This window comes from Crotalus tigris, unplaced genomic scaffold (assembly GCF_016545835.1).
Source record: "Crotalus tigris isolate CLP2741 ecotype Arizona unplaced genomic scaffold, ASM1654583v1 scf7180000023606.2106662, whole genome shotgun sequence".
Lineage (NCBI taxonomy): Eukaryota > Metazoa > Chordata > Lepidosauria > Squamata > Viperidae > Crotalus > Crotalus tigris.
The window spans coordinates 1376487-1402369 of record NW_024100074.1 but is presented as its reverse complement, the minus strand read 5'-3'; the positions used below and the strand labels follow the sequence as shown (position 1 = coordinate 1402369).

The following is a 25883-nucleotide window of genomic DNA, read 5'->3' as shown; positions in this document are numbered from 1 at the left end:
TTTTTCAAACCCCGCCCCTCGGTTGTTTTTTTCTTTCGCCGGGAGGGGAAGAAGGGCGGAGAGGGGCGGGGTTTCTAGGCATGCTGCACCAACCGGTGGGGTCAACAAAGAAGGCACTTCCGTTCCGTACAGATCTTGTTCGAAAGTGAGGTAGAGCCTCTTGGGGAATGTTATGAGTGTTGCACGTAATAGTTGTCATGGGTTCTCGGTGGCGGCAATTGCAATGCTTGGTTCAGAAATTACGCCCAAAGGTTCGCCTACTGCCAGCTTGCTGTCTGTGGCGTAATCCCGTTAGGCTTTGGCATAACTCTGCTGCCAATTATCGCCAGCCGACATCCGGCAATGGACCTTCTCCGAGAAAGAGGGGGGCTGGGACGCTGCTTTCCTGGGGGACGGAAGACAACGAGGAGAGGGACCTCGTTAACGACGATGACGACGACGACGACGATGATCTGGTCGTAGAAGAGAAGCTGTTGGAGGAGTCGAGATTACCGTTTATCACGTTGGAGACCCAAAGAGTGTTCATTGTACACCCGGCTGTGAAATGGGGACCAGACAAGCCGAAGTTGACCACAGGTGTGATCAAGTTTGTCGCCGTGACTGCATAGAGTGGCCAACCGAAATGCATCTCAGTCTGGCTGGGTGCATGAACCGCGCTTAGTGCATTAGGATGCTGTGCAAATGCTGAGAACCTCGCAGAAGCTAGAGCCCGCTACTAAGGGATTTCATAAACTGCAGTTAGGATAGAATAGGGTAGGATTCTATATTGGCCAAGTGTGGTTGGACATACAAGGAATTTATCTTTGGTGCATAAGCTCTCAGTGTACATAAAAGCAACAGTGATAAATCATGATCATAATCAACATAAAAATACATTCATCATAAATCATAAGTTGCAACACTTAGTGATTGTCATAGGATACTAGCTAACCAAACAATCATACTAGGATACTAAAAACAATATAAATTGTAAGATACAATCAAAATTATAGTCATAAGATAAGGATAGGTAATAGGAAAGATGAGGAAAATACTAGTAATACAGCTTTACTAAGTAGTTTGACAGTATTGTAGGAATTAGTTATTTAGCAGAGTGATGGCATGAGGGGGAAAACTCATTGTGTCTAGTTGTTTTGGCGTGCAATGCCCTATAGCGTGACCTTGAGGGAAAAAGTTGAAACAATTTATGTCCAGGATGTGAGAGGTCTGTAGACATTTTCACAGCCCTCTTGCTCGTGCAATATACAGGTCCTCAATGGAAGGCAGGCTGGTAGCAATTGTTTTTTCTGCAGTTCTAACTATCTGTTGAAGTCTGTGTCAGTCTTGTTTGGTTCCATTTCTAAACCAGACAGTTATAGAGGTGCAAATGACAGACTCAATAATTCCTTTGTAGAACTTATCAGCAGCTCCTTGGCAGTCTGAGTTTTCTAAGTTGGTGCAGAAAGAACATACTTTGTTGTGCTTTTTTGATGACAATTTTGATGTTAGGTGTCCATTTTAAATCTTGAGATATTAATATAGAACCTAGAAACTTGAAGGTCTCTACTATTGATACTGTTGTCTAGTATTGTAAGAGGTGGTAGAATAGTAGGGTTTCTCCTAAAATCTATCATTTCTACAGTTTTGAATGTGTTCAGTTCACGATTGTTCTGGCTGCACCACAAGGCTAGTTGTTCAACCTCGGGTTTGTCGTTGTCTTGAACGAGACCAATCACTGTTGTATCATCTCCAAACTTCAGTACTTTAATAGAGGGATCTTTTGAGATGTAGTCATTGGTGTATAGAGAGAGAAGTAGAGAGAGCACATAGCCCTATGGTAATTGTACAGGTATCTGCCGATCTATTTGCTTGGTAGGCAAATTCCAGGGGGTCTAACTGTGGATCTGTGATGGTTTTCAGGTGGGCCAGCACTAATATTTCAAAAGTTTTAATAACTACAGATGTCAGAGCACCCAGTCTGTAGTCATTCAGTTCTTTCATGGAGGGTTTCTTTGGCATTGGGATGATAGAGCATTTGAAGCAAGAAGGAACATAGCACATCTCTAGTGATTTATTAAAGATGTGGGTAAAGATGGGGGCCAATTGGTCAGCACAAGCTTTCAATCAGAATGTTTTTTAGTAAAAGTTGCAGCTTTTCTCATAATGAGGATTTTTTCTAAAGTTGCATGCATAATATTTCCAGTACTGCAAAGATGATGTTACTATTTGCAGTGGTTTTTGTGCATATTATAGGTTTTTTGTACCTCTGGTTTAGAAAATGAGGCAATTTCAAGGAACACCAAAAGTAGGACTATGCACTCTGAGATGCAGAAATCCAGAGGATGCCTAAAAGACAGTATACTTTCTAGTGATCATTCACAATTTTTGCAGTAGATTGATACTGACCTCTCAATACTGAAAAAGAATATCAAAGAAGCTTTCATTTATGTTAACATTTAAGTAAAATCTAGTTATCATAATTCTCCTGTTGTGATGTAATTATCATATTAAATTTGCACTTTAATCATACTTGATGGTCTTTGGGGAAAGGACATAGTTTCTTTTGTCCCAAATTCTTCAAAATGGATAAAGCAGAAGCTATTTTTTTAACATTAATCAAATCCAAATGTGTTCACACTCTTCACCCATTCTCAGCTACTCTACAAAGGACAGGCCAAAAATAAATACACTTTTGTCATTTCAAAACAATATTTATTTTTTAAAGATTACTACAGGTGGTTATCATTGGTGGACAAATATGCATATTTTTAAAGAGGGGGGGCAAAATATTGAAAGATATTTTAAAAGATTTGGGATTTTTTTTTTTTTGCTACTATTATAAGATTCTAAACAGGAACATCAAACATTCATGAAAATTGGTGATTTGTGATTTCAGCTATTTATTTTTTTTAAATGTAGCCATTTTTATTGAATGTTAGTGTTCCATGGGCATTATCTTGGGGAATCATATGCCATATTGCCAAACTGGTTTATTTGGTGGTTCTCAGAAATCTTAGTTGCTGTTAAAGTGCTTATGAAGGAAAAGATAGAGAACCACTGTTTGATCCAATTTGTGTTTTATTATTTAATGTATTCATACTTGAATGCATTGACATTTTACTGAAGGTTGTGTTATTGATATACAGAAAGCCTGCTAATGAAATTCTGTATTGCTGTAGTTCTTCCCCTTAATTTCAAAGAAATATTCCAAAGTATCGTTACATCCATTTTAATGCAGTTCAGATAATGTTAGAAGTATGTGATGTGTGATTATCGTTACAATTAATTTTTTCCCCAATATTATAGCTGAATTGCAGCTAGCTGAAGCTGTTGCTCTAATAAATACTCTTCAAAACTGGACTGTGATAGATAAAATCATTCTGCCTATACAAATTCCTGACAAGAAATTTATCTTTCACAAAGGAAATTTTCAACGTCTAACTGGTAAGAATGTACTTAAAACTTTTCTTAATGCAGGGTTCTGAGGCCAAACTCACTGTTTTTTTTTAATGTATGATTACTTGTAATACTTATAATTAAGTTCCTATGAATATTTCTATTTGTATGAAACTTGGGCCAAATCCTTGTTTGCAATGAAAATACAGTAGATTGTCATATTTTAAATGTCTTTAATTTCAGATAAATTAGAAATAGTGCAGATTGTATATCTTATTTTTTTTAACGTGAGTGATGCTATACCTTGCTTAAGCTATCAGAGATTTGATTCATAAATATTTGAAAGATGATTCTGACTGAATAATTGTAGTGTTTCAATATTATTTCACTTCCTAAAAACAAAAATAATTAGAGCTTTACTTTCCAAATATAATTATCTTAATCATTTCCTTTTAGAAAAAATTAAAAGATTGCCTTTTTTATCATCTGTCTTCATAAATCTAGAAATGCTCTCTCCTGTAACTAAAGTAAGTACATTTTAGTTTGAAAATATCTATTCTTTTAATTCAACTCTTTGCAATTTTTATACAAATATGGTGTGCATGTTTCCAGTAATTTTGACACCAGCCATATCATTAAGCAACTGAAAGAAGTCATACAAGATTGGAAAATGTGAAGAGGCCTGGTCCATAGAAGTGTCAAGAATCAATATGATTCTGGATAGCATCATCTTTATAACAACCTGCCTGATCAGTATTGATGCCAAATGCCAACCATAACACGGCTCAGATTTTCTGCTTATAGTGAGATAAACAGGATAATAACATTAAAATCAGCACTAGTTAGTTTTTGTGGTTGGTTACTTTCTAATTCTCATTTAAAAGTGCTGATTTCAGATAACTTGTGAGCCAGCATCTATAAATGCTTAAGCAAGCTATTAAGGAAGCTTACTTAAGATTTTGGAAATTTAGAGGTTTTGGTTCAAGTATTTATATTACTCCCATGATTGAGATTACCAACAGAGAGAGCAGATTTCATCCTGGTACTATTTTCTGCCAAGTCAAATATAATAACAATTTAAATCAACCAAGGGGAAAAAATCCTACAGCTTTCTGTTGTTATCACGTCAAAGGCAGCAGATCCTCTTACATCTTGCTCCACCAGCATTTCCTTCATCCAAAAGAAAAGCTGTCTGCAAGACAAGTCGGGAATTTCCTAGAAAGGCTCTGTATGGCACAGCTTGTCTTCCATCAATGCCTGGCTGATTAAAATCCTCCATGGTGTACCTTCTGGAAGAGTGTGTAAACAGATCTCCTCAGTAGCAATATTTTCTTTAGAATAGTTTCCCCACAAGGTTCAGATGGCCTCTTTCTTGTTACCAGTTTGGAAGACTGCCAAGACCATAATTTTCCAGTGGCCCTTGAGGTTGGAGAGGGAAATATAATAGAAAATATTATTTTGTCTAACTCAGAGGTTACATGATGTATTTGTATTTATTGAATATATTTTAAATGTTATGCTAAATAGGTTCATATTTTACTGTCAAATGCCTAGAATAGGAGGAGACATTCATGTATGTAAATAAATATTTTATTTAGCTTTGCATCTATAATTATTTGATCTAGTTTGGCATATTTTACTTTTCTGTGTTCTTTTTAAGTTGTTACCATCTGATACTGCGCTTATGAAAAGGGGTCACTAAGCACCCAAATGTTTCTTTGTGATTAGAGTGTAGTGTATGATGATGATATACAATGAATTATCCCCACTTGATGCACTTTGGCTTTCATTCATTATAAGCTAGAGAGAGGCTTGAATACAAGTAAATTTCCAGAAATATTTAAAATTTCCATTTATATTATATTTGTATAGAAAGAACTTGAAAATGCCTGGGGTGTGAAAGTTTTTGACAGATACACCGTTGTCCTTCATATTTTCCGATGTAATGCTCAAACAAAGGAGGCAAAACTCCAGATAGCTTTGGCTGAACTCCCACTTCTAAGGTACACAAAGTAGTGAAAGTAATATTAATATCAACGAGATGGAAAATATATTTTCAGGTAATAATTAAAATAATACATAATACATAACCTACTTGCATTAGATTACATGTCTATACATTTGTACAATGTTTCACATAAGGAAATTTAGCTCAAACATGGAAACCTGATTATTATAGTTCCACTGAAGGGACCTTATTGTGCTTATGATTTTATTATGCTTAAGCTTGATATTAGTGGTGTTAGTTTGTAGCTATTTTATATAAATTTTCTTATATGCAAGCAGCCTTATAGATAGAAGCAAGTGTTTCATGTCAAATATACAGGAGATTGCTTACATGAAAGGAGCAAGGTGGGGTACAGTGGTCCGGGAGATAGGGAGAGGGAAGGGGAATTAGCTTGGATTGATGTATATGAGTCATCATCCTGGAATTTGTTTTTCTGTGCTTTCTTGCTCCTGGTACAGAGACTTGGATCTCTTTGTTTTGAAAAAGTATAAAATGTAGAAGAAATCTCTACTGGGTGTGCCTTCGTCCCTCTAAGCATCTACAAAGATGGAGAAAGTTACCCAACTCTGTCTTGGCCAAAGTAAAGTTGTTTTCTTGCTAAAACCTCGGCTCAGGAATTTCTTTTGGCTCTTTGAAATTTCTGAGTAGTGCAGAGAAGTTTGTGAGGCTGAGTGGAAAACCTTATAACCTGGCACCCTAAACATGGGGCTCAAAAGGCCAGAGGCTACAAAGGCCCCCATGACCAGAGACCCTTGTTAAGGTCCCGGCGAGCCTTCGATTCTCGGCAGGACGAAACCAACAGTGACTGAACCATGAGTCTTAGAGCGCTCCTAGGTGTTTGGCCTGGAACACATTTGCGCTTCAGCGGCGGCAGTAGGATCCATGTTCGAGGAACCCAAAAGCCTGAATTCAATGAGGTTTCATACTTCACTGGCGGGAGAAATTACAACAGGTGCCTCAATGAGTAGAAAAGTTTCTGTAATCCTGGAATAAGATAGGGGTTGATCACCTCGACCAGCCTTTAAGAGGAGTTGCTGAGAAACTACCTTGTAATACAGGAATGGGGAATCGTCAGAGTAATTTAAAGAAGGAAATTAAGCCAAAATGTACTCCTTTGTAATGTTTTTTGAAAATTGGGATGTTTTGAAACCTCAAGTGGCTGTTAAGTTTAACCCTGTCAGATGGCATCTGGTGATGCTTTGTGTTGATGTGGGTTTTTTTACATTTTTGGCCATCCAGAACATTAAGCTTGGACTTGGAATGGTGAGAAAAATAAGAGATGGTTAGAGGGCTCTGTAAAAATCACATATTTGGTTGGAATCACCTCATGATTTTTCTCACTTCTTGCAGGACAAGCCACATGCCTAAAAAATGTTGTCTTAATAGTATCTGTGTATATATGTCTGTCTGAGTTGTTCTGTCTTAATTCCAAGACTTGGAAGAGGGTCAAAACCCTCTCTGATAACAACAAACAAAAAGGCCTTATTTAAAAATAAATGGTTTGCCTGGAGAAAGTATGAAATGAAATATCTGTATGTGAGATTGTTTATGCAAACAGTTAGAATGGAAGTGAATGAGTTAATCTACTGATATGTAAATGTGTGTGTGTTAGCCCTCAAGCCCCCAACCCCAGGCTGTGGAAGAAATAATAAATTGCAGATTTTGTTGTTTTTGTTGTTGTGAGAGAAATTCATGGAGAGAATGAATGTGAAAAAGAGAAAATTATTTTGTTGAAAGAATGAAGTGAGAGAAATTCAAAAGGGGCCAAAATACCTGTGCAGTTTTTTTTTTTAAAAAAAAGTTCAGCCTTCTTCTTTACCAAATTGCTACATTTTTTTTCTTCTTGCTTTGGAAGAGTGAGAGACTGAAAAAGGGAGAAGGAAGGAGGTTTGGGTGATCATTTTAAAATTTTTTCTCTTTCTCTGCTTAACCCTGGCTTCAAAGAACAAAAAGAAGTGGAGGAAAGGGGGGAAGTGAATTCATAAGATGTTACTCGGGAGGGAGAGACAATAGAGATAACAATGAAGAACAAAGAACTCTTGTTGAGCAAAAATTGTAACTAAGTGAGAACTTGGCATTGGAACACACTGAAACAAAAATGCTAGTTAACCCATTATCAACCAAAGGAAAATGACTCTAAATTGTTTTGCTTAGATTTGTAAAAAAAAAAAAAAGATTGATGCTCTTGTTTCAGTTTTTACACACATACATATATAACTCAGAGTCCCTCATTAAGTTTTTTTTCTTTTGTGAAGTCACACTGAAAAATAAGTTTTTGTCTCTTTATGAATGTTGATGTCAACGCTGTTAATATAGGATATTATTGCTTTGACAAAATATACAGAACTGTCTGGTATTTTTAGAGTTAATTCAGATGATAGAGAAAGGGAGGAGATTTATAAGGAAAAGGAACAGAAGTGAATCTTTGCCCTCCGGGCTAATTGGAAGATGTGACTTATGACTGCAAAATAAGAGGGGTTTAGCAAGAAATGTTAGACGCAAGCAAGAGAAAATCAGATTCTGGCATACACCCATGATGTGCCGTCAATCTGTTACACTGATAATAAAGGATTTTAGGATAAAACAATGCCTGGAAGTTCTTTGAAGTGTTTCATTAGTCGGAACCATGACATCATGCCAGAATCTAAAACTTTTTCAAACAACTGGGGATGCATTACCCCCACCTCTTTCTCCTAGGCTGGAGTGAGAGTAACAGAGTTCATGAGGAGGACAATCTATTATGATAAACGGGAGTTTGTTGAATACAGCCCAGCAGCTGCTGATATCCCAGAGGGGGAAGTAACAGACAGCATGCTGTGGGTAGATGAATTTTGGCAGACAAATGCAGGTCGGTGGACGGAGAATGGACAAACTGCCACTCAAAGCCTGGGTGAGTTACTGGAAATATTTCAAACCCCAGAGGAGAGAGACAGAAATCCACTCCTGCAGAGGGAAGCTTGCAGCCCCTCTATTGTAAATCAGAAAGCCTTTCAGACCCTGTCTTCCCCTGCCAGGGACTCCAGCCCTGAAGAGAGACAGAATCCCAGTCTGAGGCCTTTGCAGCAATGGGGAGACTGGCAAACCCAGCAGGCAGATGTTCCACTACCTCTGAACTTGCCACAGCTAATAGAGGCCTTGCAACAGCTTGGAGTGGTACAGAATCCAGGAGATCTGCAGCCAAGATGGGGTCAGCAGCAAGGAGATTGGCCACAGCCCCCAAACGTGCAACCCCTGGGCATAAATCTGCAGCCAGGATGGGGCCAGCAGCAACAGCCACCGTGGGGGCCCCAACAGCCTATAATTGCACCACTTTTCATAGCAACCTTTGATGGGGACCCAGAGAAGCTGGGTTTTTTCCTCAACCAAGTGCGTTCTCATTTGAATTGCTGGGCCTATCTCTACCCAGACCCGGGGGCCATGGTTGATGTGATTGCATCCAGTCTAGAGCGTCCGAATGCCTGAATAATTTATACAATGAGCAAGCCCCCGAATTGGAGGGCCCCCCATCTTTTCCTCCTAGGGCTGAGAGAAAGATTTGAGGACCCATCTATTGCTCTTAAAGCAGGAGAACAAATCCACAAAATAAAACAAGCCGGCAGGCCTGCCCTGGAGTACGTGCAAGAGTTTTGCAAGATAGCAGATCGAATAGAGGGGTGGCCAGAGCAGTCCCTAATCCATCACTTCATTGAGGGATTAGACAATCACCTCTCTCAGGCCTGCATCTATCGAGCAGTACCTGATCAGCTGCGAGAATGGTACCAGGCAGCGGTGAAGCTAGATCAACGGTTCTCAACCTGTGGGTCGCGACCCTTTTGGGGGTCGCACGAGCCTTTCACAGGAGTCACCTAAGACCATCGGAAAACACATATTTCAACCGCCTTCTCTCCCTCCCCCCCTCCGCTCCACCTCACTTGTTTGTGGAAAATATGCTGCTTGGCGGCAGTCTGCACGAACTCTACCAAATGTGCCCTGCAGGGGGTGCATGAAGAGCACAGGTGCAGAGCAAGGGCCCACCCTCCCCAGAGACTCATTGTGCAGCAATCGAATTGACTTCTTCTGGTGCACGCAGGACAGCGAAGGGGAGGCCGCCGCAGCACCCAACTCCTGCGCCCGTCAGCTGGCGACCCCCGAACTTGCGCTTGTCAGCCGGGAGGTCTGGTGACAGCCGCCAGTCTCCTTTGCCACCCCGCCCGTCCTCGACTCCTCTGCCAGTTCATGTTGAGCCGACCGGGGCTTGACAGGGAGAGAGGGAGGGAAGGAGGAAGGGACTCCTCTCCTAAGCTTCAAAGCACGATCGGCTTCCCAAGGGCACCACAATCTTCACAAAAGCAGGGGGGAGAGAACCAAAGGGGGCGAGAAAGCTCACGGCGGGCTCGAAGGAGCACCTGTCAGCATTGGTGATGAGAAATTCCCCACAAACCCAGGGAAGGGGTGGAGAAAAGGATCACCCTTTGGGAGGAAACCGCCACCTTCTTCTCCTTGGCTTTGCGCTCTTCTGTTCCTCGGCAGCCAGGCTGCCAAGCCTCTCCTGGCTGGAACTTCCTATCCTTCCCTCCCTCTTGGTCTCTTCCTCCTTCCCTCCCTCTCCCATTGTCCCTTCCTTTCTTCCTTTCCTTTGCCTCCCTCTTTGTCCCTCCCTCTCTCCCCTTGTCCTTTCCTTCCTTCCTTTCCTTTGCCTCCCTCTTTGTCCCTCCTTCCCTCCCTCTTTCCCCTTGTCCCTTCTGTCCTTCCTTCCTTCCCTCTTGTCCCGGACCGGGGCGAACCTCTACAGCTGATCCGCGCTTTTGCAGAGCAGCCAAGAAGCAGGTCAGCTGTAGCAGCTCTCCTTGGCTCCTTCCCAGCTAACTTGCTCGAGCTTTGCTAGAAAACACGCCGCTTGCTAATTTAGCAGAAGCGCGAATCATCTGTAGCCCGGCGCTGATCCTGGGGCTTCTGCTAACTTAGCAAGCCGCATGTTTTCTGGCGAAGCTGAGCAAGTGAGCTGGGCGGAGCTCTCTTCTGCCTTTGGCAGCCTGACCCCCTCCCCTTGTCTCTTCCTGGGCACAGAGGGGGGGAGGAAGGAAGGGACAATGAGAGAGGGAAGGAAGGAACAATGGAAGGGAGGGAAGGAAGGAAGGGACTAAGGGAGGGGAAGGAAAGAAGGAAGGGACAATGGGAAAGAGGGAAGGAAGGAGGATGAGACTAAGGAGGTGAAGGAAAGGAAGGAAAGAAGGAAGAAAGGGACAATGGGAGAGGGAGGGAAGGAGGAAGAGACTAAGGGAGGTGAAGGAAAGGAAGAAAAGAAGGAAGGAAGGGACAAGGGGAGAGAAGGGATGGAAGGAAGTCAGGTACCCACCCCAGTCCCACTCCAGAGACCCACAGATTCCCCCCCACAGGCACTCTGCAACGTGAGTGATCAGCTGGCCACGCCCCCTGGCCATTGATCACATGACCCTGGGACACGTGAACGTCATAAGTATGAATCAGTTGTCAAGCATCCGAATGTAAATCACATGACCCTGGGAGTGCTGCAACAATCATAAGTGTGAAAAATGATCATAATTCGCTTTTTCAGTGCTGTTGTAACTTCAAACAGTCACTAAGCAAATTGTTGTAAGTCGAGGACTACTATACTTTCCCATTTTTTCCTCTTTTTTTGGGTCAAGTTTTTGATACCCCCCGGCCAGGTGGATGGGGGGTTGGGAGTCATCACAACATGAGGAACTGTATTAAAGGGTTGTGGTATTAGGAAGGTTGAGAACCACTAAGCTAGACGTTCAGCTCACCTGCTATAAGAAGCCTCCCCCATCTGAATCTGAGCAGCAGCCAGAGCAACCCGAACAACAATCACCCCCACGAACCCCCACGACTACTGCAATGGCTGAAAGACCCAGGCCACCTGCAGGCCTGTCCATTAAGTGTTTCCGGTGCGGACAGAAGGGACATCGAGCAGCAAATTGTCTGGTCCCCTACCCCCAACTGCAGAGCAGACTGGAACCAGGAGCGAGAAGGAAACCTGCCCAAGGGCTAACGAGAGAAAAATCCAGCCAGGTCACGCAAGAGCCTGTTGCCCATATTACACCCCACACACAAGAGGACGCCGGGATTCCTGGTGGACCTGCCCCTGCTCTATCCTCTGACAGCAACGATGAAGGAGAGAACGACCCTATGGTGAGTCGATAAATCCCGCCTTTTTCACTGGCCACCAAACTTATAATCCCTAAGTCTGGGGCACAAATGGACTTAAATATGCTAATTGATTCTGGATGCACCCGCTGCATTATTAGTCTGCTGTTTGCCATGAAAATGGGCATACAGGCAAAACAGCTTTCCAAACCTGTGAAGTTTGAGCAAGCCGATGGCTTCCTGATGGGAGGGACTCTTGTCACACAATTAACTGAGCCCTTACGCCTAGAAATAGGTGCGCACTGGGAGTTTATTTGCTTCCTAGTGGCTCCGAAAATGACTGAGACTGTGATCGTAGGGCTAACCTGGTTGGACAAATGGAAGCCGTTTATCTGGTGGGAGAAAGGAATGAGAACTGAGACTACCTATAGGACCTAAACCTCCTGCTGATTCAATCGATGTTGCGGGACACCTTAGGCCATCCAATGAGCGAGCGCACATGGCTGCCTCACCGCCACCAGGCGAACTACTCATCCCCAATGAATACCAGGACCTGGCGGAGGCATTTAGTGAAAAAGAATGTGATGCCCTAACTCCTCACAGACCCAATGACTGCTCCATCGAACTGGTCCCAGGAGCCAAACTCCCACGGCCGGGAATGTATGCTATGTCCCCCCTTGAAATGGAGGAGATGCAGTGATACATGAACAAAAACCTAGCGAGGGGGTTCATCGAACAGGCCAAATCTACCATGGGAGCCTCTGTGTTGTTCAAAGAGTAAAAGATGGGTCTCTTTGTCTCTGTAAGGGTCTCAATTCTGTGAGTGTGGAAAATAAATACCCCCCCTCCTAAAGGACTTATTAACCCATCTGGCTAAGGGGAGTGTCTTCACTAAATTAGACCTGAGAGAGGCACATTAACCGGGTGAGAATAAAAGAGGGAGACGAGTGGAAAACTGACTTCAACTGTCCTATGGGGAGCTATCAGTTCAAAGTCATGCCATTGGACAACAGGGGGCCCCAGCCATATTTATGCAGTTGATTAATGAGATCCTAGATGATCACTTGTACAATCTTGATGATATCCTGATATACAGCACGAATATGACTGATCACATAAAGCTGGTGAGAGAAGTAAAACGAATAAAACGAGAGCTCCTCACCGACCAATGGTTCAAAGATAATCAAACCTCCCTAACATGCAGGGATGGCTTGGCTTACAAAGGGGGGAAAGTGTATTTGCCAGAAGCCCTCTGTCTTAATGCTCTCAAACACAGCCATGATGTAAAACAGTCTGGACACTTTGGATATTTGAAAAATGTATACCTCACCCGCTGGCAATTTTGGTGGCCGGGGCTGAAACGGGATGTGGAAAACTATGTAAAAAGTTGTACTGTATGTGCCACAATGAAAAGAATCCCAGGGAAAACCCCCGGGTTACTGCAGCCGGTGGTAGACCCTTCTCAACCCTGGAAAGAAATAGCTATGGACTTTATAGTAGACCTACCTGAAAGTAGAGGAAATACTGTCATCTCGACTGTAATAGACCTGTTTTCAAAGCAGGCTCATTTCATCACCTGCAAAGGACTCCCATCTGCCCAGCGACTGACCAAATTGTTCCTGAAACATAGCTACCGGCTGCATGACGCCCCTAAGCGAATAATCTCAACGGGGGTGCAGTTCACAGCAAAGTTTTGGAGGAGTTTTCTTAAATTAATTGGATCATCTCAAGGTTTATCATCTGCTTTTCATCCGGCCACCAATGGGGCTGCAGAATCCACTAACAAAATGGTGGAGCAATAACTTAGATGCTACGTTTCTTACCAGCAGACGAACTGGACTAACCTCCCTTTTGCGGAGGTGGCGTACAATAATTCTGTGCACAGCAGCACCGGCTACACGCCTTTCAGAGTGGCCACAGGAATAGAGTTCAGCCCAATACCTGAATACCCTCAGGTGCCTTCCACTTCCCAGACACTTGACCAATGGGTGAGGGGGTGGGAAGAAGTTTGGAAAAACATGAAAACTTCTTTAAAAAAGACTTTTGAAACCTATAAAAAGCAGGCTGATAGAAAGAGGGCTCCCAAAGAACATTCCAAGTTGGGGAAAAGGTTTATTTGTCAACTAAATATTTACGCCTCAAATTGCCCAGCAAGAAATTGGGACCAAAATTCTTGGGGCCTTTCCCCATAGTAAGGATCATCAATCCAGTCACTGTAGAACTAAAACTCCCTAGACTTTTAGGGAGAATTCACCCAGTCTTCCATTGCAGCTTGTTGAAACCTTATCAGGGGTCCACTTTAAGACCTCCCCCGAAGAAGGCACCTGGGCCCCTTGTAGTTGCGGGACAGATCCAGTATGAAGTGAAACGTATTCTTGACTTAGAATTTTTAAAGGAAATTGCAGTATCTAGTACAATGGAAGGGATACCGATTGTCTGAAGCCACCTAGGTGAAATCCACTGAGGTGAAAGCTGACAGGCTCATCAAAAGGTTTCATGCGAAATACCCCAACAAACCGAAAACTAGTCATTAACATATGCTTTTGTTTATATTACAGGATCTGCTCTTTTTGTAAGGGGGGGCTGTATCAACGCTGTTAATATAGGATATTATTGCTTTGACAAAATATACAGAACTGTCTGGTATTTTTAGAATTAATTCAGATGACAGAGAAAGGGAGGAGATTTATAAGGAAAGCCCAGGAAAAGGAACATGTTAGAGAATTTTAATTTCTCTATTGGTGAAAAAATAAATCAGAAGCTCTCACAGTTGACTGCATTTAGCTGATTCAAATAACTTTATATAAAAATATTTACAATACCATTCTTCTTTACAACAACATAGCTTAATGAAGACTTCTTACAGAGACAGACCAGAAACAAAACTTGAGACTGGAAATCCAGCTCCTAACTCAATACTCTTTTTGCACAGACTCAGTAGCACTTTCTTCACATTGGCTGACTGAGTTACCACATGACTCTTCCTCCTCATGAATATTCCAACACTCCTTCCTTCATGACAAGAAGAGACATCAGACCTATTGACTTAACACATTCTTTAATCGTGAAAAACCTTGTGCCACTAACCTGCCCTTATATTGTATATCATTATTTGGCAATACCTTTTTCTTACAACCCACAGCTTTGGTTCCCTTGGCACAGTCACTGATTTAAATACTTCATCTTCTCCCATGGATTTCATCCCTTTATCCATGGCCTCCTTCCATCTTTCTTGTTCAGCTTTTGGTAATGCCAACACTTCTTTATAACTTCTTGGCTCATACCACACATTGCAAACCTTTACCTTGCTGGCAGAATACCTGTCAGGCGGAATTCCTTTATTACATCGCTCTGACCTACGCGGTATTAACTGCTCCTGTGTCTCAATACTTTCTGGTTTCATGTCTTGTTCAGCTTCTCCTCCCTGAACATTGACATCTTCAATAATAATTTTTTCATCATTAGATGAGTTATTGTCACTAAACAGATCACCGTCATTAAGTGAGACATACCCAGAATTTGCATTCTGTCCCAATTTTGTTCTGCAAAATTAGCAGACCTTGAAATTATAATTCTTTTACTTCCATCGCTAAAGCGATATCCTTTTGACCCTGGCTCATAGCCCACAAACCTGAGCTTTCTTGCCTTTTGCTGTCCCTTTCTTCTGATTGCTTTTAGAATTTGTACCCATGCAGTACTTCCAAAAATTCTCAAATGTGCCAGTGATGGCTTTCTCCCATATAGAATGGCATATGGAGTATTATTAATGGAGGAACTCCACAGCCTGTTAACTATATAATTGGCAGTCAATATGGCTTCTCCCCAATATGACCTGCTCATACCAGAATCCTCTAATAATGAATCTTTCATTGTTTGCAAAACACCATTCCTTCTTTCAGCTACACCATTCTCAGCTGCTGTGTAAGGATTTGTACGTCTGTGTCTTATCCCCAACTGCCCCAACCATTGTTGGAATTTAGTTGAAATAAATTCAGTACCTCTGTCAGTGTGCAACTGACACACTTGTTGTCTGTACCTTCTCTCTACAAAACTTACCCACTGTTTGAATTGTTGTAGCACCTCTGTCTTTGCTCTAAGCAAGTAGCAAAATGAATACCTGCTATAATCATCAACAATTACCAGTGCATATTTTGCTCCTCCCAAACTGGCTTGCATAGGTCCCACCAGATCTGCATGGACCAGCTTTAGAACTCTTTTTGTTTGTCTTGTGCTACATTTACTAACTGGGAATGCCTTTGACTTCGATGCTTTGGATACTGCACAGTCCAAATATGTTTTGCATCTCTTCAAATTTAGCCCTTCTGCAAAATCTTGCATTTGCTGCAAAACTTTAAAGCTTGCATGGCCAAATCTTCTATGTAGAAGATAAACACATGAATCATGCTCTGCAACATTCCTAAATATATGGGAACATTGAACCTTTTGTCCCTGCAATACATATAGATTATCTTCCTTCATGCCTTCTGCACAAATATTCGCATTCCTTTTGATGAGACACTTCCCATTTACAAAAATGACCTCAAAATCTTGTTTGTCTAAATTAGACACACTTAACAAATTATGTTCCATCTCAGGTACACAAAGCACATTGATAAACTTTGGTTCCAAATATGGAATTTTTACATCGCCTCTTCCAATGACTTTTGTTTTCTGGCTATTTGCCAAAGCCACAGCTTCTTGTGCTACTGGAACAAACCTGCAAAATAATTCAGAGTCATTAACAATTGTTTGACTTGCCCCACTATCTATTACCACTTGTCTCTGTTGTTGCTATTGCAAACTTTTGCAACACCAAAATGTTCCTTTTGCAAATCAGTCCTTTTTGGTTGCACAAATGTCCTTTGCTGCAAACAGTGCCTCTGCAAACAGTTCCTTTGCAAATGTGTCTTTTCTCCACAAATGTAGCAAGTCTTTTCCAGCTGAGCAGCTCTTTGCTTGCAAAATCTCTCCTTTGTTGCAATTTGGTCCGGGTCCGATCTGCTTGTTTCTTCTTCTCTGGAGACTTGCAGTCTGGACCCCCTCCTCAGGAATTTTTCCTCCTCGTGGCTGCTTCTAAAATGTCGCTTTATTTCTTCATTAAGCAAACATGCCTTTAAAGCCTCAAAATTTAAGTCTTGCTCTTCTTTACACTCAAATATGGCAGAAACTGTGTCCCAGGTTTTATCTAAACTGTTCAACACCAATAAAACCTTCTGGGACTCAGGGAATTTAATCCCACGTTGTTCTAAGTCCAAAAATAAACTTTGCATTTTATTTAAATGCTGTTCCACAGATTCACCTGCTGCAAACAGGCCCTGTAAAATTTTCCTGACAATTGCACTATATTGCATGCAGAAACATTCACGTGCACAGCTCTCAACTTCAACCAAATCTCCTTTCCAGTCTTTAAATTTGCAACATTTAGAAATTGTTCATCATCTAAATTCAAGATGAGATAAGCCATTGCTTGATCATGGCTTTTCTGATCTGCAGCTGCAAATACTTGTGGTGGATTGTCAACAATATACTTTTGCTTTGAGCAAACATTCCATTTTTGCAGCCCACACAATGTAATTCTTCTGGCCCAAACGAGGCACACAGCTTTCCTTAAATTCCATTGCAGCCATTTTGCTAATTCTGCCTTGTTCTTAAACTTTCTAAACACAGGCAATTTCTTCCAGCTTTAAATTACAATGCAGTCCTTAGTAAGCTCTGGGCCCATAACCTGTTAGAGAATTTTAATTTCTCTATTGGTGAAAAAATAAATCAGAAGCTCTCACAGTTGACTGCATTTAGCTGATTCAAATAACTTTATATTTATATAAAAATATTTACAATACCATTCTTCTTTACAGCAACATAGCTTAATGAAGACTTCTTACAGAGACAGACCAGAGACAAAACTTGAGACTGGAAATCCAGCTCCTAACTCAATACTCTTTTTGCACAGACTCAGTAGCACTTTCTTCACATTGGCTGACTGAGTTACCACATGACTCTTCCTCCTCATGAATATTCCAACAGAACAGAAGTGAATATTTGCCCTCCGGGCTAATTGGAAGATGTGAATTATGCTACAAAATAAGGGAGGGGTTTAGCAAAAAAAGTTAGACGCAAGCAAGAGAAAATCAGATTCTGGCATACACCCATGATGTGCCGTCAATCTGTTAACACTGATAATAAAGGATTTTAGGATAAAACAATTCCTGGAAGTTCTTTGAAGTATTTCATTAGTCGGAACCATGATAGTTGAATTTGATTAGAATATGAAGTGATAGAATTGCAGACAAAGGTTCAGCCTGATTTGTTTATAGACAGTTATAGCAAAGTTGATGAGACGTGGTGGATGTTGGATGGGGAGAAGAGAATGTTAGTGAAGGCTGGGGGGGGTTCCCTCCCTGTGGTTAGCCCAGGCTCAGAGCCAGGCTCTGAGGTTGATAAGAAGGAGAAGACCTTGGCTCAAGAGTTTCTTTTGGCTCTTTGAAATTTCTGAGTAGCGCAGAGAGGTTTGCGAGGCTGAGTGGAAAACCTTACACTACAAAATATTTTGCTTTATGCTGTGGCTTTCTGTTTAAAGCTGTATATGTATGAGAGAGATACAGAGCTTTTGGAAATCCTGAAATAACTTAGAACAGTGGTGGTGAACCTATGGCACGCGTGCCAGAGGCAACACTCAGAGCTCCCTGTGGGCATCTGCGCCGTCACCCAATCCCGCCTCCCCCCATAGCCTCCTCACCAGCAGTGCCCCGGAGGAGATTCGCCCCCAAGTGCGGCCCGCACAGAGCAGTGCAGCCAAGGATATGGCAGCCGGACAGCGGGGACAAGACTCCGTCCTCGTGCCCCATCACATACAGGTGATGCTGTAGGGTGCGGACAGAGGGCGTGGCTGCCATGGAGCTGCTGGGCTGCCTGGGCGATCTGCAGCGGACCATGGAGATGGTGGGTGGGTGGGTGGGGCAGGGGTGGAGGGGTGGGCAGAGCAGGGGCAGGGGCAGTTTTTGGGCACTCAGTCTCTAAAAGGTTCGCCATCACTGACTTAGAACATCAGTTTCTGGACTAGTTCTCAATATATTTCTCACATCGAAAGCATCATTTGAATGTCAGTATTCTCCAAAAACAGATTTTATTCCAAATTCCAAATTTATTTTAATTTACTATGAATGTCAACTGGCTGCAATATATATATTGTTAATAATAACTAGAGTTACATAACCAGAATTGTATTATTTATGTATTACTTTATATAGCAGCATTAAATAGTATTTGCTTGTGTATTACTTTGGCTTAAATGATGTTGTGCTGTACTTCCAAGGATTCCAAATGGCTTATAATTAACAAGCTTTGAATTAAAATATAGGAAATCAATAGGATAATTGTAATAGCAACAAGGCCCTTATGTACCACAATTTGGGCAGCAAAATCTTTAGGAATGTTTGAAAATCTATATTCATTGAAATCAGTTGAGTTTAATATATATATTAGCCGAGTTGGGACCTCAAATGGTCTTCAAATTACAACCATTAATTTAACAATGGTTGGAATTACATTGGTGTTGAAAAAAGTGACTTATGACCCATCTTCAAAGTTATGACCATTGCATCACCTCTGCGGTCACATCATAATTTGAGTATTTGGGTACCAGTTTCCATCTTCTCACCGAGTTTCCAACAAGTGAAAGCAGTAGATAAACTGACAAGGAATGTTGCAAATTAATATCATTTGATGTATCACTTAATGTTGGTGGTGATTTGCTTAATGATCATGTCAAAAAAATGTAAAATTGGTTGTATTCATCAGACACCTCACTTAATGACCATATCACTTTGCAACAAATTTTCTGGTCTCAGTCATAGATGTAATTCAAGGTCTGTCTGTATTATCACTGTATTATAAACCTTCAATAGACTAGTAGAACCATTCAAAGGCTTAAAATATTCCTTCTGTCTTTTCCCAGAGCCAATGTGAGAAATGACATTGCTCAATTAGATCAACAGAGAGGTGGCTCAAGATACATTATGGGATCAGGTAGTATGAATAAATTGGAAAAGAAAATATCTCAGTCCTGTAGTATTTGGCTATCTACATGTATGGTCGTAAAAAAACAATTCCAAATGAAGTCATTTCCATGTACTATGTATTTATATGGAACTCTTCTTATACTGTTAGGCAAACCTATATTAAAATATTTGCTTGGATCTGATTCTGTGGATTCTCCATAGACAATTCCAAACAGGAATAAAAAAATATGTTTTACTCTTTCCATAGATTATTGATTTTAAAAATGCCTTAGTGTTTAGAGATTGCTATAGCTATGATACATTGATAAGAGCATAACCGGCCTTAAGGAATATGGTGTATATCTTCTATGGTATTGTACAGTGGTCCATTGACACTCGTTAATTGATTCCAGGAGCACAATGAGTACCAAATAATTTTCCCCATCAGGAATAACATATTGAGTCATAAGGTAACTAACAAGTTCTAACTTGTACATTGAGTACCAAACAAATGATGAATACCAAAACAAAATTTTTGTATCAAAATGCCTTGAGTACCAAATTCAGTGAGTTTCAAAACAATTGAGAACCAAGATACCATTATATTCTATCAGCCTTTGAGTTCTTGACTCCTTCTAAAATTCCCAATTTCCATAGTATACATTCAATTTTAATAATTATCAAAATTTATAAGATAGAATTTCAATAAAAGTGTAAAATTTTAGAAATATATAATTTTTGAGATTTTGAGAATGTTTATTTTCATTATTGGCAGAACTATTATTGGCAGAATTGCTGCAAAATATTTCATATGCTCATTTACTCTGATTAATATAAATATTACAGGCTACCGATGGCACCAAAATATTGGTGCTAAATGATTACTGCATTTTTTATTTTTATACTGTATTAGGTATAAAAATAAAAATTCAGCAAACTTAATATTTTATTACTATATTTTTGACAGGCGAAACCTTCATGGAAATTCAGCTTCGCCTCTTAAAAGAAAAAGAAATTAAAATTCGGAAGGCTCTAAGGAAGCTTAAAAAAAATAGAGGCTTACTCAGAAAACAACGCAAGAGATGTGAATTTCCAATTGTTTCAGTAATGGGCTATACTAATTGTGGTAAGGACCATCATGCTGGATATTCATATAAACATGTATATGCCCTTGTATAAAAAGAATGTTTAAATTTGTGTAAAATAAGATGGGAAATTTCCTGATTGGAAAATTGGCATGAACATTCTAAATTGTAGCTGTAGCTTTTGCTGTCCTTTCCATCTAGAAGAGTACAGGAAGAATTAGGTTTTAAATTGGGAGGGAATTTCCCCATTTTTAAGTAAATAACGTATGTCTTGAAACTAGAGAGTGATGTACTATATATGCATTCAGTAATAATTTTCTATGATTGTCATTATTTATCTCTTTTAGCAAAAGATTACATGAAGCAAACTGTTCAATTTCTATCACTTCTGTCTTTATGTTAGGGAAAACCACTCTAATCAAGGCCCTCACAGGGGATGCAAAGTTAGAGCCTCGAGATCAACTTTTTGCCACATTGGATATTACAGCTCATGCTGGCTACCTGCCATCTCGATTGACTGTTCTGTATGTTGATACCATTGGATTTCTCTCTCAGTTGCCCCACAATCTTCTTGACTCATTTTCAGCCACATTAGAAGATGTAGCTTGCTCAGTAAGTACCACAGCAGTTACATATTTCCTTGTTCATTCATTCATTTTATTGATTAACAGGTCCATTTCTAATTTAAGATGAAATGGAAAGAAAACCAGTACATAATACAAACAGTAGTAAAAGATCATTTGGCAGAACTGAATATGGGCTTTTGAAAGACAGTAAGAAACTATCTTTCTGACTCATGCAGCCATACCAATCCTTCTATAATGTATGGTTGCTGTAAGGAATTCAACCTTTTATTCAAACACCTATAGGAAAAGCTAGAATTGCAGTACAGCGTTATCAGTTTAAATTACACACTTTTGTAACTAATAATTGACTTCCTAAGGGTTGGCATGATGCCATGGTTAAGAAGCTGGACTTGGAGAGAGAAGACCCAGTTTCTAGTCTTAGTTTAGTCACAGAAGCCAATTTGGAATAATCACTATCTCTCAGCCCTTGACTGGAAAGTTGAAAAACAACTATAACATAAACTAGAGCAGTTTGGCAGATTATGGTCCATAACATTCAATGAAAAGGCCTTCATCCAGTGATTGACATATTTAGGCTGAATTATCATGTTCATCATTCTTTTTAGACCGGAGTGTCAAATTCGTATTGCAACTTTTTTTCCATTGCCGGGAATGGGGCTTGACAGGTAATGGGGTGGGTGCAGTTTCGGCATGACGCATCTGCCCCACGGGCCAGCAGTTTGATACCTCTGCTTAGACATAGACAGCATAGAATGCTTCATGATACTATCTTGAACTGACTTTGAACCACACCTTACTAGTTAGTCTAATGCAAATAATAATTATGAGAGGATTGTATATTGGGACTAACAAAAAACAAATAATGAACAACTTCCTAATTTTGGCCTCAATTAGGCTATTATGGTAGTAGATATATGTAAGAAACCTGTCAGTACAACATCTTTTGAATAATGTTGGATTCATTGATTGGCATCAATTGTGAGTTTGGGTTGGGGCAAATTGAAGTAAATATTTAATTTTACCATACAATTTATTTTTACTTTGTGGTATTTCTTATAGCATTCATGCTAAATATCAGCCATCTAACACTTCTCTGGTATTGTTTAGTTTCAGTTTTGAAGCTTATATTGTAATGCCTGCAGAAAATCTAGCTTTTATTTCCTCCCATCAAATAACTGAGTAATATTTGTGTGTTATTTGCTGCTAGGATTTAATTGTTCATGTGAGAGACATTAGCCATCCGGAAACCAACCTCCAGAAGAAAACTGTATTATCAGTTCTCCAGAATCTTAATATTCCAAATCATCTACTTGAATCCATTATTGAAGTACACAACAAAGTAGACTTAGTAAATAGGTAAGAGATAACCTAACTTTCAAAATGTTATTGTAGTTTATGTTTTGACTCACTTCACAACAAACTAAAACCATAAGTGTTTACTTAGAATTACTGTGGTGACCTCACAAGCTTATCATTGAACTAGAAGAAGCAGAATATTTTGTATCCCAGAATTATTTTCATTGAAAAGCACAGTAGGAATTTAATTAATCTGATCAATGATTCATTTATAATTGGGCAAAATTACAGTTTCTGAAAAATACAATTTTTAGCCTGAAGATGCTTCTAAAATTGATAGTGTAGAAGCATGTGGTGCTGATAGCTAAGTGTGCTACTTTGCCAGCTTTAGTTGATGGTATTATTTATTTAGTTATTTAAATTCATGTCAGCTTCGTCCTTCTACAGGGAAAAGGGATCAGTTTACATGGTATGTTTAAGACTTATTTAAAAGAAATAAAATACTAGGATTCTACCCAAAGAGCAGAAAGTAATAACAATCTGGGGTGGATCTGGGATGGAAGAAACCAACAAAACAAGCTTCTGAGGAGACTGTTACCTGTCTTACTTCATCCCACCACATGGTAGTTGGTGTAATGCAGAGGTCTTCAAACTTGGCTCTTTTATGATTTGTGGACTTCAACTCCCAAAATTACTCAGCCAGAGTATCTGGCTGAGGAATTCTGGGAGTTGAAGTCCACGTCATAAAAGGGCCAAGTTTGAAGACCCCTGGTGTAATGGTTCAGATTTTGGAGAGAGAACCAGGAAAAACAAAGACTCCAAATGAACATATAGGGGTCTTCTCTGGTACTTTTAAACGATCTTCCAAACAAAATTGTTTTAGTATATAACACTACTACACACTTAGTATGTAATGTAAGTTATTTTTCTACAATATTAATATATGATAAATACTCACCAAAAATATGAATGTTCTTACTTATTCAATACAAACTAAAATATGAAATCTATAGTCCTATGAAATGTGTCTGTTATATAAACAAGCTAAATTTCTATAGTTATTTCACGATTGTCTCCTGTGTCAAGGTCTATTTTTATGATGTCTGTTTGCTGCTAGATATCAACCTAAAGAACAAAATGCTATAGTCACTTCAGCTCTCCTTGAACACGGTTTAAAAGAGCTGAAAGAAGAAATTGAGGCAAGAGTTTTGAAAGGAACTGGGAAAAAAATTATAACAATTAAAATCAATTTATCTGGACCTCAGCTCAGGTCAGTGACAACTACACATCAGCAATAGCTGGAAATCATGCAAATTAGTATCAAAATTCTACATTTTAGAAACAGTTTGCTTTTGGTTCTTTTTGCTGTATTGACTCTTTAGACAAGTTTAATACTACATGCTCATCCAGGTTTATTTGCTAAGCCCATTTAATATCTAAAAATAATTTTTCTTTTGTTTAATAATTGTTAATTTATTGGCTGCGCATTTACACAAATGCTGCCCTGCCAACAGTAAAAAACCAAGCTATAGATATTATAGTATAAGCTGCAGAGCTCTGGTCACATGTTGTTAAGCGAACCCATTTTCACTATGGGACAGTTTTATCAAAAATTGGAAGTGCCAGATGCTGTTTTCTGCAAAACTGTATTTAAAAATGGCCACCAGATTGCAGAGTGCTGCAAATGGCCATAAATGCCACCATGTTCCTGAGCACCAAATAGGAATCACATGACTGCAGGGAGGGCAACTATTGGAACTTCGGATCTGGGTTGTAAGTCCCCTTTTTGAGGTAGATGATAACTTCAAACAGTTACTAAGCAAATGGTCATACGTTGAAGACTACTGTGTTTGTAAATCTCAAACCTCAGGAAACCCATTTCAAAAAGTTTTCCAAACTATCATTTCAGATTAAAATTATTCAATTTTACAAAGAGTAAGAGAAAACACACAAGCTTGGGATACATTTCTAATCCTCAAGACCATGGGATTTGTGATACTATGATTAATAATGTTATTTCTCTAATAATAAAACACCAGTTGTATTGTATCATTGCAGTTGGTTGTACAAAGAAGCAGTAGTACACGAAGTTGATGTTGCTCCTGAAGATAATACAGCTAAAGTAAAGGTCATCATAAATGACTCTGCCCTATGGAAATACAGGCGTCTATTTCCTCAGTCTAGTTATTTGTCTTGATAGCCACAGCCTGCTTTGCTTCTGGGAGAAAAGTCCTCCAGCAAATTTTTAAGAGACAAGCGCTCCAATCAGAGTGATGAGACTGTATACACAATGTTGACGTGGGCTTAAAAATTAATGTAAACATGATTAATAAAAATGTTACTCCTGATATAAAGTTGTCAGTTTTTCAACACTGAGTTAGAGATAACAACGAGAAGAAAACTGTTCCAAGATAATTTTAAATTTTTGTACAGGAAGTAGTTATCTATATGCATCAATTGAATAGAGGTTGAGGTGTTTCATTTATTAAATTCCTACGCTGCCCACTTTACTGCCAAGCAATTCTGGGAAGCTTGCAACATCATAAAAATAGCAATATAAAACATTAAAACACTGGACATTAACATAAAACTGGATAAACTAAGAACCTGGGTTGTAGATGAGATCGTCTTCTTAGCCTGCTAACCATCTATAGCAGTGGTTCTCAACCTGTGGGTCGGGACCCCATTTGGGGTCGAACGACCATTTCACGGGGGTCACCAAACCACGCTGTCCACCATTTTTTTCCCTTTTCCCTAGCTCTCCTATTCCCTCTTATTGGTGGCCACACCCACTTGGGGGTCACCACAACATGGGGAACTGTATTATGGGGTCATGGCATTAGAAAGTTTGAGAACCACTGATCTATAGCATGGGAACCCTCATCGGTCCCAAGCCAATTGGCAAAGCCAGGTTTCCAGCCCATTCAAAAGGCTAAGAGAGTTAAAGTTAGTATGCTTAATGCTGGAGAATATACACTTATAGGAGTATATATGACTTGGTTTTGATTATGTGATGTATGTTGATATTATAACATCATTTGGAGTCTCTTCAATTGGAAAAATGTATGATTGCTTTACATGACTTGCAGATCCTTAAAACTAAAAAAATCTATAGTTGAAGAGAGGGGGGAAGAAAATAAGCAGCTCAACCAGAAAAGCACAGCTCAAATGGGAATAGCTAGGATAATATGCTGTATGCTTATCCGCATAGGTTGGAGGTCGCAATGTATAGTTTAGTTTAATTTTATCTGTGGGCTATAGAATTAGTTGCTGTCACTCCTGTTACAGGGATTGTGTCAATGCTGCTAACAATGGATGTTCTTGCTTGTCAATATATGAAGATGCAGACATTTTCTATTTCAGGGCTTTTCACTTGTGGTACATTAACGAGTGGCAAGTGATACACAGCCCTGCCTAGCCAAGTGTAGTG

General features: G+C 39.9%; 1 protein-coding gene across 1 annotated transcript; it reads left to right on the top strand.

The window, feature by feature from the left end:
* Window positions 1-95: 95 nt before the first annotated feature.
* Window positions 96-24803, top strand: GTPBP6 (GTP binding protein 6 (putative)). The gene is made up of 10 exons (XM_039319616.1): window positions 96-576; window positions 3286-3423; window positions 3832-3902; window positions 5248-5378; window positions 19443-19513; window positions 20453-20611; window positions 20974-21182; window positions 22365-22513; window positions 23571-23723; window positions 24512-24803. Exons 1-10 carry the CDS (start codon window positions 198-200, stop codon window positions 24648-24650), a joined length of 1599 nt encoding a protein of 532 aa, XP_039175550.1. The 5' UTR covers window positions 96-197; the 3' UTR covers window positions 24651-24803.
* Window positions 24804-25883: the final 1080 nt, after the last annotated feature.